Source organism: Ovis aries, chromosome 23 (genome assembly GCF_016772045.2).
Source record: "Ovis aries strain OAR_USU_Benz2616 breed Rambouillet chromosome 23, ARS-UI_Ramb_v3.0, whole genome shotgun sequence".
Lineage (NCBI taxonomy): Eukaryota > Metazoa > Chordata > Mammalia > Artiodactyla > Bovidae > Ovis > Ovis aries.
In genome coordinates, this window is record NC_056076.1 from 25961895 (window position 1) to 25974664 (window position 12770).

General features: G+C 41.0%; 1 protein-coding gene across 1 annotated transcript in view; it reads right to left on the minus strand.

The window, feature by feature from the left end:
* The window catches only part of DSG2 (desmoglein 2), a 51305-nt gene that overhangs the window by 19494 nt on the left and 19041 nt on the right, over positions 1-12770 (minus strand). Inside the window, exons 2-8 of the mRNA XM_027960751.2 lie at positions 12456-12491; positions 9707-9841; positions 4665-4826; positions 4395-4539; positions 3397-3563; positions 525-662; positions 226-411 (exon numbers count right to left, since the gene is read on the minus strand). Coding sequence (XP_027816552.2) covers positions 226-411; positions 525-662; positions 3397-3563; positions 4395-4539; positions 4665-4826; positions 9707-9841; positions 12456-12491 — 969 coding nt within the window. The remainder of the gene's footprint in view (positions 1-225; positions 412-524; positions 663-3396; positions 3564-4394; positions 4540-4664; positions 4827-9706; positions 9842-12455; positions 12492-12770) is intronic.

Here is a 12770-nt window from a genome sequence, read left to right on the forward strand (position 1 = left end):
AATTAAGTAGAATTATACACTGTGTTTCAAAATGTGACCCTCACACTACTGACATTAGAAATACAAAGTGTGACCACTTACAACCACAGAACTTGGGCAAATAGGGATGGCGCCTATCTCTAACATTGTGGCACCAGTACTAATAAATATTTGTAGCTCAAAATAGATCAGAGTCCTACTCTTGACCAACTTCTCTCATTCCAGGTTTGAACACTAAGTCCTTACCTTAATCAGGGTCACGATTCCTTCATTAGTTTGAGTATCAGTTTCTATGCGGAAATAACCCCCTTCGTTTCCTGATGCGAAAGTAAAATTTGCTAACCAATTATCCGAGCCTACTTCATCTGCATCGGACACTTTTATGCGTAAAACCTCTACGTTGGCTTGGTTTTCTTCAACTGATCCTTCATACTGCAAAACACAAATAGGAGGTTTTTATTCTGATGGAACACAAGCATAAGTGATATATTTTTAGTTATGACTGACATTTAAGTAGGCACATTTGTTATAAAAATAATAGTTACCACGTTTCTGTCAACTACAGGTATATTGTCATTGACGTCCAAAATACGAATCTGAACTTGAGCTTGTTTTACTGGTTTATCTGTTATTTGTCCATTGCCATCTCTTGCTTCTACCGTCAAAGTGTAGCTGCTGTATTCCTGCAAGGCAATGAAAAAGATCCAGCTGGGGTGAAGATGAATTGCTCCCAAATCTGTCTTTCTGGTCAGGGGAATGAACCTCAGTACATTTTATTCATAAGTAAGTTTCATGGGGGCTTCCCTGGTGGCTCAGTGGTAAAGAATCTGCCTGCCAATGCAGGACACACAGGTTCGATTCCTGATCTGGGATGATCCCACATACCTCGGAGCAAGTAAGCCTGTACGCCGCAACTACTGAGCCTGTGCTCTAGACCCCAGGAGCTGCAACTACTGAAGCCTGAGGGCCCTACAGTTTGTGCTAAACAACAAGAGAAGCCATCGCAATGAGCAGTCTGTGCACCATAACTAGAGAGCAGCTCCCGCTCGCTGCCACTAGAGAAAAGCCGGTACAGCAACAAAGACCTAGAGCAGCCAAAAATAAATAAGTAAATATTAAAAGACATCTCATGACCTGCTGTTAATTCTATGAAGATACTGTCTGTTTGCCATCAGAGCTTTTTTTAAAAGGGCAGAAAAGCCTAGAGCCGTTGTTGACATCAAAATTCTTAATTACATCATTGGTGATATTTATCAGGAGATGAGTCTCTCCTTAAAATAGTCTAGGCACAAAAGTGCTTTCAAAAGGTAGCCAGCATTACACTGGAAGTGATGAGACTCTAGAAATTAGTTTTTTTTCTAGCCCACACTTCATTTTAGGTTAAAAGTTAAGTCATGAAGACTTAACCCCCCAAGAACACTGGGTCTGTAAAGGCAAAACTTGGTGCATGGGAAAGAAGATTCTTGGAGAACACGACCTAGAGAACAACATCTCAGATGTTACTCCAAAGGGGATCCGTCTCTTCCATGTGGTCCCTTCTGATGGCTCCATCAGTGTGGTTGAAGTTTAAGAAGGAGCCAGGTAGCAAGTGCCCATGCCCGGGACCCTGTGCAGAGCAAAACTGCTCAGTGAAAGGCAGGATGGCAGAGACTCTGGGACCAGCTGCCTGAGTTCCAATTCTGACATGCTAGCTATGTCAGACACACATTTGACTCTTGGTTGCCTTCTACATAAAATGAGGATAATAACTGGATCTGCTTCACAGGGTTTATAGGTTCATTAACTGAGTTAATCCATGTAAAAGGCTTGGAATAGCACTGGGCACATGGCTTGCCCAGCAAGTGACAGCCAGTATTTTTTTTTGCTAAATGTTTCAGAGACAGAATCACACTACTACTTCAAAATAGTACTTTTCCATTCTCATTTTATGTGAAAAGGTAGAGTAGAATTCTAGGAGTAATAATACTCTTTAGGGATTCCCTGGTGGTTCAGATGGTAAAGAATGTGCCTGCAATGCGGGAGACCCAGGTTCAATCCCTGGGTCAGGAAGATCCCCTGGAGAAAGGAATGGCAACCCACTCCAGTACTCTTGTCTGGAGAATCACACGGACAGAGAAGTCTGGCGGGCTAGAGTCCATGGGGTTGTAAAGAGTCAGATACAGCTGAGCGACTAACACTTTAACTATCCTTTAGAAAGATATCAAAGGAATGTTGACCCGAATCCTCTTCCTCTCTGGCCAGAGTTAAATCATTTTTTTAAGCATTACAAAATACACTGATTGTTTCTGATAATGATTTATATTTGATGACAATACAGCGCTCTAAGGATCATCAACATTTTACCATGCATGCTGTTAACATCTTTAGATGTGTAGCATTTATGAAATCTTGTCTTCTCTTTTCAACTAAAATGTTCCCTTTGACTTAGAAATAAAAAAATGAGATGTTTGAGAAAATATCCTTTAGGAAACAACTCAAATTTTCCTCCAATTTGGGATTTACAATAACTCTTTCCTTTACAAATACTTCTGTTACTCTAAACAGGAGTAATAGAATCTCTTTTCCTTCCTCTGAAAATGTATTAGCAGTAGGAAAGATTCCTGAAGTTTCATTACAGAAACACAAAGTAAGGAACATTGCTTTAGAACTCTCTAGCAAACAGATCCTGACTGGAGAGGCCCTAGGTCAATGCTTATGTAATTTAAAAATTTCCAGGAGCCACATGAAAAAGAAATAAAGAGGGAATTCCTTGGTGGTCCAGTGGTTAGGACTTGGCACTTCACTGCTGGGGCCTGGGTTCAATCCTTGGTCAGGGAACTAAGATCCCACAACCACATGGTGTGGCCAAATAAATAAATAATTAAAAAAAAAAGTAAAAAGAGACAGTTGATACTAATTTTATTTTTTCTTTGGGAGAGTAGAAGTATATTGGTTTGCCTTTTCATTTATAAAAACATTTGGGGGGTTTTCTGGTTGATTATCTTCCTCCTTTACCATGATGCCTACTTACAGTAATGACAGGGGATTGTTTAAACACCAGGTGATACTAGTTTTAAACAAAGAAATTTCATTTAACCCATGTTATCCAAAATGTTATCAATTCAACAAGTGATCAACCAAAAATTATTAAGGTGATATTTTAACATTCTTCTTTTTTTTTCATATTATATCTTCCCAATCTGGTGTATATTTTCCACTTACAGCACATCTCAATTGGGACTAGTCACATTCTGAGTGGCCAACGGCCACATATGACTGATGGCTACGATACTAGACAGCAAATCCCTAGAGGAGGATCATTCTGAGTTATCCTATGAGTGAGTAACACAAAACAAAGTCAGCAAATTAGACTAGAGAGAGAATAAACTGGAAGGAGAGGAGAGCAGAAAAGATGAATAACATGAAATATTAATTTACCTCTCTGTCCAAGGTGATACTGGTTGTATAGATCTCTCCTGTATCTTTATTTAGGTAAAACACTGGAGAACTAGCAGGCTCCTGAGACACGATCCTATAGGAAATTTTAGAATTCAGAGTGTTGGGCTCATCTGCATCGGTTGCGGTGATTTTCATCACAAGTGTATCTGATAGCAGAAAACGAAGGGGTCCAAGATGAAACACAACTTTTAGCACACTTATGTTGTTATTATTTTATATATCATATCAGCTTGTTCCAAAAAGGATTTTAGGTATGTATCAAATTCAGTTTACTAAGATCAAAGAATTTAATTGCTTGAGGGAGCAAGTGTGAATGGAGGTAGGAATAGGAAAAATAAGATAAAAGTGAGGCTGAGGTTAGTATATATAATTTTTAAGATGAAGTTCTAGACACGCTATAGGAGGGCCACAGATTTGCTTATCACATTTCTAATAACCAATACAAAAAAAGAAAAATGAACAGATACACATACATGCTTATTAAAATACAAGCAATTCAGGAGAAGCATAGCTATTCTTTACATTCAGATCTAAGAGAAATTTCTCCTGCAAGCCCCCATATAGAAAGCTGCATTTAACACTTGCATTGAAGCCTGGAGGTAGAAATAATATGTCTAAGGTTAGCAAACTACGGACAGTGGGCCCAAGCCAGCCAGCCACCTGATTCTGTGAATAAAACTTTACTGGAACATAACCATACCTATTTGTTTACATAGCATCTTATGGCTACTTTCCTGACACAGGGTGAAACTGACAAGTTGCAACACATACCTAACCTAGCACATCAATCTACCGTATCTGTTTTGAGGGTAAAAAAACTTAAAACAGAAAATCAGTTCCAAACCTAGACCAATCAGTTTATTATTTTTCCTGTGGGTAACAGTCAGCCTCCACCAAGACAGAGGCTTCAGTGTTCAGTGACATGCTGGGCACAGAATGATCTTGGGTACTCATTCATAAAAACAATAAACTCTTACTTGCTGCACTCAGCTCTTCAACAGACCCAACAAAGACGTCCTGTGTGAACACTGGCTCATTGTCATTGATGTCAAGAACTTTAATTCTGAGTTCTATTGGTTTCTCTAAGTTTTTTCCTCTTTCATCCAAAGCGTAGCCAGTTAGCTGGAATCATGACATACATAATAGAAGGCATTTAGGCTGAGGTCCTTCAAGTAGCACAATTTCAAAAACATAATAAAACGTAACTATTACCCAAGAAAAGCTACCAATGCATAAATTATTCTTACCAGAAAAAATGGCGTTTCTTCTCGATCTAGAATGGTGGTAACGTTCAGTTCTCCGGTGTCTTTGTTAAAGACAAACACACCAAAAGGCGGCTCCGTGATGCCCTTTCCAGTGTATTTGTATGTAATTTTTAGGTTTTTTTCTTCTGCAAGATCAGAGTGTATCTAACATAAAAATAAGAAGGAATGCTTCAAGTTAAACGCTAACTTACAGGTAATGGTTTTAATTGAAAATTTCGCTCTGAAGCTGTTGGACGTTGAAAGGAGGGAGGTGGGAGACACAGGTGATCAGAGCAGAGGTGCTGGGTTCAGAGCACCTGGGTCTAGGCATGTCACAGCTACACTAGGTGGGATGCTGATGGTTACCTACCCTCCCACGAGTCAGTGTTCTTACCTGCAATGTGAAGAGACACTTCTGCTTACCTCTTAGGGTTGTTATGAAATTAAGATATCATTAGGGGGGTACATCTTGGTAAGAGTGGATTTTAAATTTAGGTAAGGTAACATTTGCAGACTCAAAACCACCTTAATAACTGATCATCAGGAAGGTATGAGTAAGGCATCCTTTCACAGGAAGGTTAAAATAGTCAAGCGCTTCACCTACTTGGAACGTTCCTGCAGATTAGAGTTTCTAACTGGGGGACTTCTGTAGTTAACACCTTCCTCCCCTAGAAAGAGCTCTAGTTGTATCTCTGACTTGTTTGTTTGCCATTTCTGTTATCTCTAATTATTCATCGCTAAGTGTATTTCTGTCGCCCCCTACTGGATCCTCAATTTCTCTTTTCAGACATCATTGAAGCCATTACCCCCCTCTGCCCCTCCGGTTCTTCATCCTGAAATCTCAGAATTAGCTACACATGCTTCCCACAGGATTCCCAACATGCTCTGGGGCTGAGGGTGCTGCTGAGAATGAGATGCGGCTCCAACCTCCTGCCACGCCTGCTCTGCTCCTGGAGGAATGGGGACCCTGGGGCAGTCCGGTGATCACTTTTCACTGTTTTTCCCTGTGTTTCTTTTATCTTTCTCTTTTTTTTTTTTTTGCCAAGAACATGCATACACACACACAACCCATGTGTATGTGTATACACATACATCAGTATTTATAGAGAATATCCTAGATCTTTATGTGCTGACTATATATATAATTTCACTTATATTAAAAATAAAATCAAACTGTGTGAATCTAGCAGTTGGTTTGCATATACACAGGTATGCACATAAGAGTATGTAAGTATATACATACTTATGTATTTCAAAAGATATGGAAGATACTAAGCTGTTGACAGTATTACTTTTAGATAAAGAATCTATAAAGTTGGGGAAATACAACAGAATGTTTTGCTTTGTATGTAAATTTTACTCTTAAAAACTTTTATAATTAAAATTAGTAAGAAGAATAGCTAATGCTTACTGAATCCCATGTATTTTAGGGAAACCTATTGAAAAAATGAGTGAACAATTCAGATAACTCATCAAACCAGCACTAACCAAACCAGAAAGCTTAACTGCTTATATACAAACTATTACGTAAAGTCATGGGCTTCACTGGAGGCTCAGACTGTAAAGAATCTGCTTGCAATGCAAGAGACCCAGGTTTGATCCCTGGAGAAGGGAATGGCTATCCAACTCCAGTATGCTTGCCTGGGAAATCCTATGGACAGAGGAGACTGGCAGACTACTGTCCTTGGGGCTGCATAGAGTCGGACACAACTAAGCGACTTTCACTCACTTCATGTAAAGCCATAATCAAACATATAGATTTAAGAGGGCTTTTATCAAAATAATATATTGCTGGAAAAAGGAAAAGTGTCTTCTGTTCCTGGCTGCTCTTTTTTTAAAGGAGCTTGTTGTGTGTGCTGTTTATAAGGTTGGAAAGATGAAGGTACCACTTGCCTATGAACATTTATTCATTCACACAAATGTTTACAGGATGTTGGCTTTGCTTGGGGCACAGGGTGTGCACAAGCTGTGAGTCCTGAGGACCAACCCCTGCCCTCAGGGAGCTTACACTGTACTGGGGGAACCAGACAACAAGCAAGCAACTTATGACATAATGTCCTGGAGGTGCTACTGCTACTGCTGCTAAGTTGCTTCAGTCATGTCCAACTCTGTGTGACCCCATAGATAGCAGCCCACCAGGATCCCCCGTCCCTGGGATTTTCCAGGCAAGAACACTGGAGTGGGTTGCCATTTCCTTCTCCAATGCATGACAGTGAAAAGTGAAAGTGAAGTCGCTCAGTCGTGTCCGACTCTCTGTGACCCCATGGACTTGCAGCCTACCAGGCTCCTACGTCCATGGGACTTTCCAGGCAAGAGTACTGGAGTGGGTTGCCATTGCCTTCTCCGCCTGGAGGTGAATGAGCTATAAACCGAGCTGATCAAAGTGGATGGGGTGAGGCCGGGAAGGGAATTCTTGGCCAGAGGCTTTATGCTGTGAGATACTGCAAATACCTATGGGGAGGGGTTCCAAGCAGAGGGAACAGCAAGTGCTAAGGACTGATGCTAAAGCTGAAGCTCTAATACTTTGGCCACCTGATGAGAAGAGCTGACTCATTGGAAAAGACCCTGATGCTGGGCAAGATTGAGGGCAGGAGAAGGGGAAGATAGAGAATGAGATGGTTGGATGGCATCACCGACTCAATGGACATGAGTTTGAGCATACTCTGCGAGATAGTGAAAGACAGGGAAGCCTGGAGTGCTGCAGTCCATGGGGTCGAAAAGAGTCAGACACGACTAAGCGACTGAACAACGAAAGGGTGGGAGGCTGGCATGGGCTTTGGGCTTGTGTCAGCTTAGGGAGGTGGCAGAGTGTGGGATACAGGCTGAGAGGAGCTGGGGTCAGAGAGGAGGTCAAAGTCAACAAATCCTAAGAGAGCTCTTGTTGGCAGAAGTGAGGAGTATATTTCTTCCACTGCAGTGTACAGCTGTTGAAAGGGCCTCATGAAGGGGATGAAAATTTCAGTTCAGAAGACCACTTTGGCTGTTTTCTGGAGAATGGTGGGGGAGGGGCAGGCAAGAGTGAAGGCAGGGAGACCAGGTCAGGGTGCTTTTGGCAACACAGGTCAGAGTTGACATTGATGGGTATGAGAAGCGTGGCAGTGGAGAGAAGTGGGCAGTTTCAGGATACACTTTTGGCATAGAACTGACAGTATCTGCTACAGTTTTGAAAATACTGAAAAAAAGTATAGTACCATTTACTGAAATGGATAGAACTTAGGGAGAACAGCTTTCGAAAAAAGCAAGGGTTCAGACTTTGCACGTGCTAAATCTAAGATACAAATGAATGGAACTACCATGTTATTTATCAAAACAATAGGGCATTTTGAGAGTTGAAAGGGGAGTTATTAATAATTAGGTCAGGACAATGGCCGTAAACCCAGACTGTTTCAGGCAAGATGAGTTAGATAGCAGTTTCTTTTCATTTTGAAAACTACTTTCATGGGTAGGGCAGCAGAATGCATGACTCTGATATAATAGTTTTAAGCTGAAAGCGATTGAGAAGAAGCAGATACAAGAAAAACTCTCTGTCCTCCTCCTATTTGCCTAAGACTGTTGTGGTTTAGTCATTAAGTAGTGTCTCACTCTTGCAACCCCACAGATTGCAGCCCGCCTGGCTCCTTTTTCCTGGAATTTCTCAGGTGAGAATACTGGGGTGCGTTGCCATGCCCGTCTCCAGGGGATCTTCCCAACTCATGAACTGAACTAGTGTCTCTTACATCTCTTGCATTGGCAGATGGGTTCCTTACCACAGAGCCACCTGGGAAGCCTTACTTGCCCAAGAGCAGGACGTAAGTTTGTAAAGGTGCCCTTTCGAAACCCCTCTCGACAGCAAGGACAAAAAAGTTAATCACTGGAGGGGAGTTTACATCCCTATCAGCCTGGAGACAGGACCAGGAGAATCTACAAAACAAACCTGACTAACTAGCTTTTTCTAGTATTAGTTGCCCATCTATCTGCCTTTCCAGGTTGCTGCCCCTGGGGATTCGAGGTCTTTCTTGTCTGTCTTGTCACTTTCCTAAAAATTTATTGTCCTTCTACTATGTAGCTTATATAAACCCAAATCCTAATCAAACCTTTGATTTACTCATCTCAGGGTACTCTCACATGTTTCATGCGGGATAGACAAGTTTCTAGGGGCTTCCCAGGTGGCTCAACGGGTAAAGAATCTGCCTGTAATGTAGGAGACACAGGCGATGCGGTTCAATCTCTGGGTCTGGAAAAATCCCCTGGAGGAGGGCATGGCAACCCACTCCAGTATTCTTGCCTGGAGAATCCCATGAACTGAGGAGCCTGGCAGGCTATAGTCCATGGGGCAGCAGAGTCAGACAGGACTGAACTGACTGAGCACAGAGCACATACAGACACGTTACTAAGCTTGTTTTTCTCTTGTTAATTATTTTTCGTCAGTCCAATTCACAGGGCTCCTGCCAGAGAACCTAGGTAGGTTCTAGAGAAAACAAATGATGAGATCTCCTTTTAAGCATTGTTAACACTCTGTTAAACAAGGATTCAACTAGTGCCTGAGTCCACTCTTAGTTGAATCAAACAGTGAAAGTCACTCAATCATGTCCAGCTCTTTGAGATCCCCTGGACTTCTCCAGGCCAGAATACTGGAGTGGGTAGCTGTTCCCTTCTCCAGGGGATCTTCCCAACCCAGGGATCAAACCCAGGTCTCCCTCATTGCAGGCAGATTCTTTACAAGCTGAGCCACCAGGAAAGCCCAAGAATACTGGAGTAGTAGCCTCTCCCTTCTATAGCAGATCTTCCCACCCCAGGAATCGAACCAGGGTCTCCTGCATTGCAGGCGCATTCTTTACCAGCTGAGCTACCAGGGAGGCCCAGCTGAATCAAAGCCCTCCATAAAATACAGGTTCACCACTAATGCTGCATCTTCTAGAACAGGAAATCGGATCTTCAGGGTGACATCTAGAATATTAAAAAGTTCAGTGAGTACCTCATGGAACAGTCCTAAAATTTTACAGTGAACATGGACGATCTCAGACCACATTTCATACGTGTACTTCCTTTCCCTCTTTAGACAGTACCTTGGCAATCGGATTCTTCCTGGACAGGTCCTCTCCCTCCCGGAGGGCCACAGGGGCGGTGATCCAAGCACGCTTCTGTCTCACTGGGTGAATGTGTTTAGGAAGCAACTTGCTTTCATTTCTTGAGTGTAAGACCTAAAGCAATAAAATGTTGCCAAAAAATTAGTAAAACATTAGTAAGGAATCATAAAATGTACTAGAAGTTGAGAGAAAGCTGTGCAAATTCTAAGGTATAAATTATTTCATACTTTTTGATATGGCTTTAATATAGGCTTTGGACTTCCCAGGTGGTGCTAGTGGTAAAGAACCCACCTGCCAACGTAGGAGACATAAGAGAAAAACAGGTTCAGTCTCTGGGTGAGGAACATCCCCTGGAGGAGGGCACGGCAACCCACTCCAGTATTCTTATTTGGAGAATCCCATGGACAGGGGAGTCTGGAGGGCTACAGTCCATACGGTTACAAAGAGTTGGACATGACTAAAGCGACTTGGCACACATGCACAGGTTTCATTTTCAAACAGAAAACATATACTCTGGAACAAACACTATCTACCTGAAGAGCTTGTTTCCAAACCAGTAAAGCAGTTTTGTTTTGTTGTTTTTTTATCGGCAAGGAAAGATCTCCCAGAGGGAGGACTTAAAAAGGCTAGAGTAGTTTAGTGACCTTACAAATGGGCAAATTACAATTAACACGGCAAGTCAAGAAATGTTTCTAACTGAAAATGAAGTCTTATTTTTCTGTGGTGGCTTATAATTTAAAAATGAATTACTAATGCTTTAAGACAAAATTATCAGTAACCTGTTGATATCAATTTAACTAAAACTAGTGAAAGTGTCAGTTAATGAATTTATTGTTTTAAGAATGAAGTTAAAGGATTAAATGGCCCATCTCTGGTTTATCAAAAACTAGGCAGAAAACTAATCTATAAGTTTTCAGTTGGGCTTTAATAGATGAATATATATTTTATCCAAGGAAAATTTTAATGCAGTATTAAAATTAAATGACCTAGTATTTGAAGATCAGAGATGATTTTTATACTAAGTTAACCATTTTATTCATTTTATTGCTTTATATAATAACTTGCATTTTACTTCAAAATATTTACACTGGTTATCACTAGATCATTGATTTTTTTCCTTTGTTTTCAGTGGAAAAATTCTTCTATAATTAAAAAATTAATTATGTATCAAAACATTAAAATAATATAAAGTTTATAACGTAAAAATGTAAAACTGCCTTCCAGTTTTTCACTCATGTTTTAGAAAATGCATTGTTAACAGCTTGATAAATATCTTTTGATATTTTCTTATGATCATACAGCTGCACATGTAAAAAAGGTCTCCTTTTTTTTCCCCATAAAAATGGAATTATATTAGGATGGCGGAAAAGTTCATTCAGGTTTTTTTCTGCAACAGCTTATGGAAAACCCCAAATTTCATGGCCAGCCCAATACTATACATCACATTCTGTCCCTTGATTTTTCATTCAGTACCTCATCATGGACATTCCTTCATGTACCATGAGTTGTTTTACCATTCTCTCACTGACGGATATTTAGATTGTCAAAAATGCTGCATAATCTTCCCTGGGTAGAGGTTCCTGTGAATGTGGTTCAGTGGGAATGGCTGAGTCTGAGGTGATAGGATAGAGTTGTTGTTTAGTTGCTAAGTCACGTCTGACTCTTTGTAACCCCATAGACTGTAGCCCACCGCATAGACTGTGGAGTTGATGATGGACAGGGAAGCCTAGTGTGCTGCAGTCCATGGGGTCGCAAAGAGTCGGACACGACTGAGCAACTGAACTGAGACTGTAGCCCACCAGGCTCCTCTGTCCATGGGATTTCCCAGGCAAGAATACTGGAGTGGGTAATCATTTCTTTCTCCAAGGGATCTTCCTGACCCAGGGATTAAACCCACATTTCCTGCTTGGTAGGAAATCCCATTAGGAGACTGTTAATAGAGAGGGAACTTCAGTGGGCTTTGGGAGACAACAGTAAGTAAATAATCACTCAAGCAAGTAATGGAAAAATCCCAAAACAATGTGGGCTTACTTAATTCATAAAGCTGAACAAGTCGCTTAGCATCGAAGCTAGATGGGTTTGCTTAACAAGATAACCAAGTTAACTTGCTTAACAACAAAACCATGTAACAGAAGCAAAAGACATGTCCCAAAATAAACAAAAAAACAATAGTGGAAAATAAGGCCCCAAACCTGCCCAGTGACAACAAGTTAATGACCCTTAAGACATACTCTCTGCAAATACAAAAAACAATAATTAACGGGAAGGTGACATTTCAAAGTGAAAGACCCGCACTGTACTGAGACCTAATATAATTTTTCCAAAGTGCCATGAAGGATGCACCATATAGGGTCAATAACTCCCCCACCCAACACATAGGAGTTAATGACCTAAGAATCAAAGAATGAAAAACAAGGTGATCTTCTTTCCATTCCCTTTCTTCCTTTTATTTATAAAAATGTAACCCACTAATATTCCGGGCAGCACAACATTGACCACCTGCCTGGAAGCCTCACAATCATCCTATTCTAGTAAATCTCTTACCTATCACTATGCCTGCCTCTCGCTGAACTGTTTCCTGTGCTGAGACATAAAGGACCACAGCTCCGAGGCACCTCCCTCAAAACGCCACCTAGCGGTTTCAGTGGCAGTGTGTGCTTTCAATCTGGTGAAGGCACAACTGTCTTCTATAAAATTCAAGATAGGAATAATCCCCTTTGTTTCTTACCTCAAAATGGAGTCCATTTCCAAAGTCAAAGCAGATCTAGAAAATAAAAATTATTTGTTGTTTAATACAACGTATCAGTCAATTCAGCTTAAATATTTCACTAATGAGTAACCTACCACCTCGCATATTATAGACACTAAAAAAGGATGTGTGTTTAACCACCACTCTCCTCCTTTGTCAAAAGGAAACACATTTTAATTCTCCTGTTTGTTCCCCACCAAGACCAGAGCCGGAGAGCAGAACCCAAATCCAGCTTCCTTTAGATGCACACTGCCTCCCCCAGCAACTCAGAACACAGCTACCATCTGAAAAACA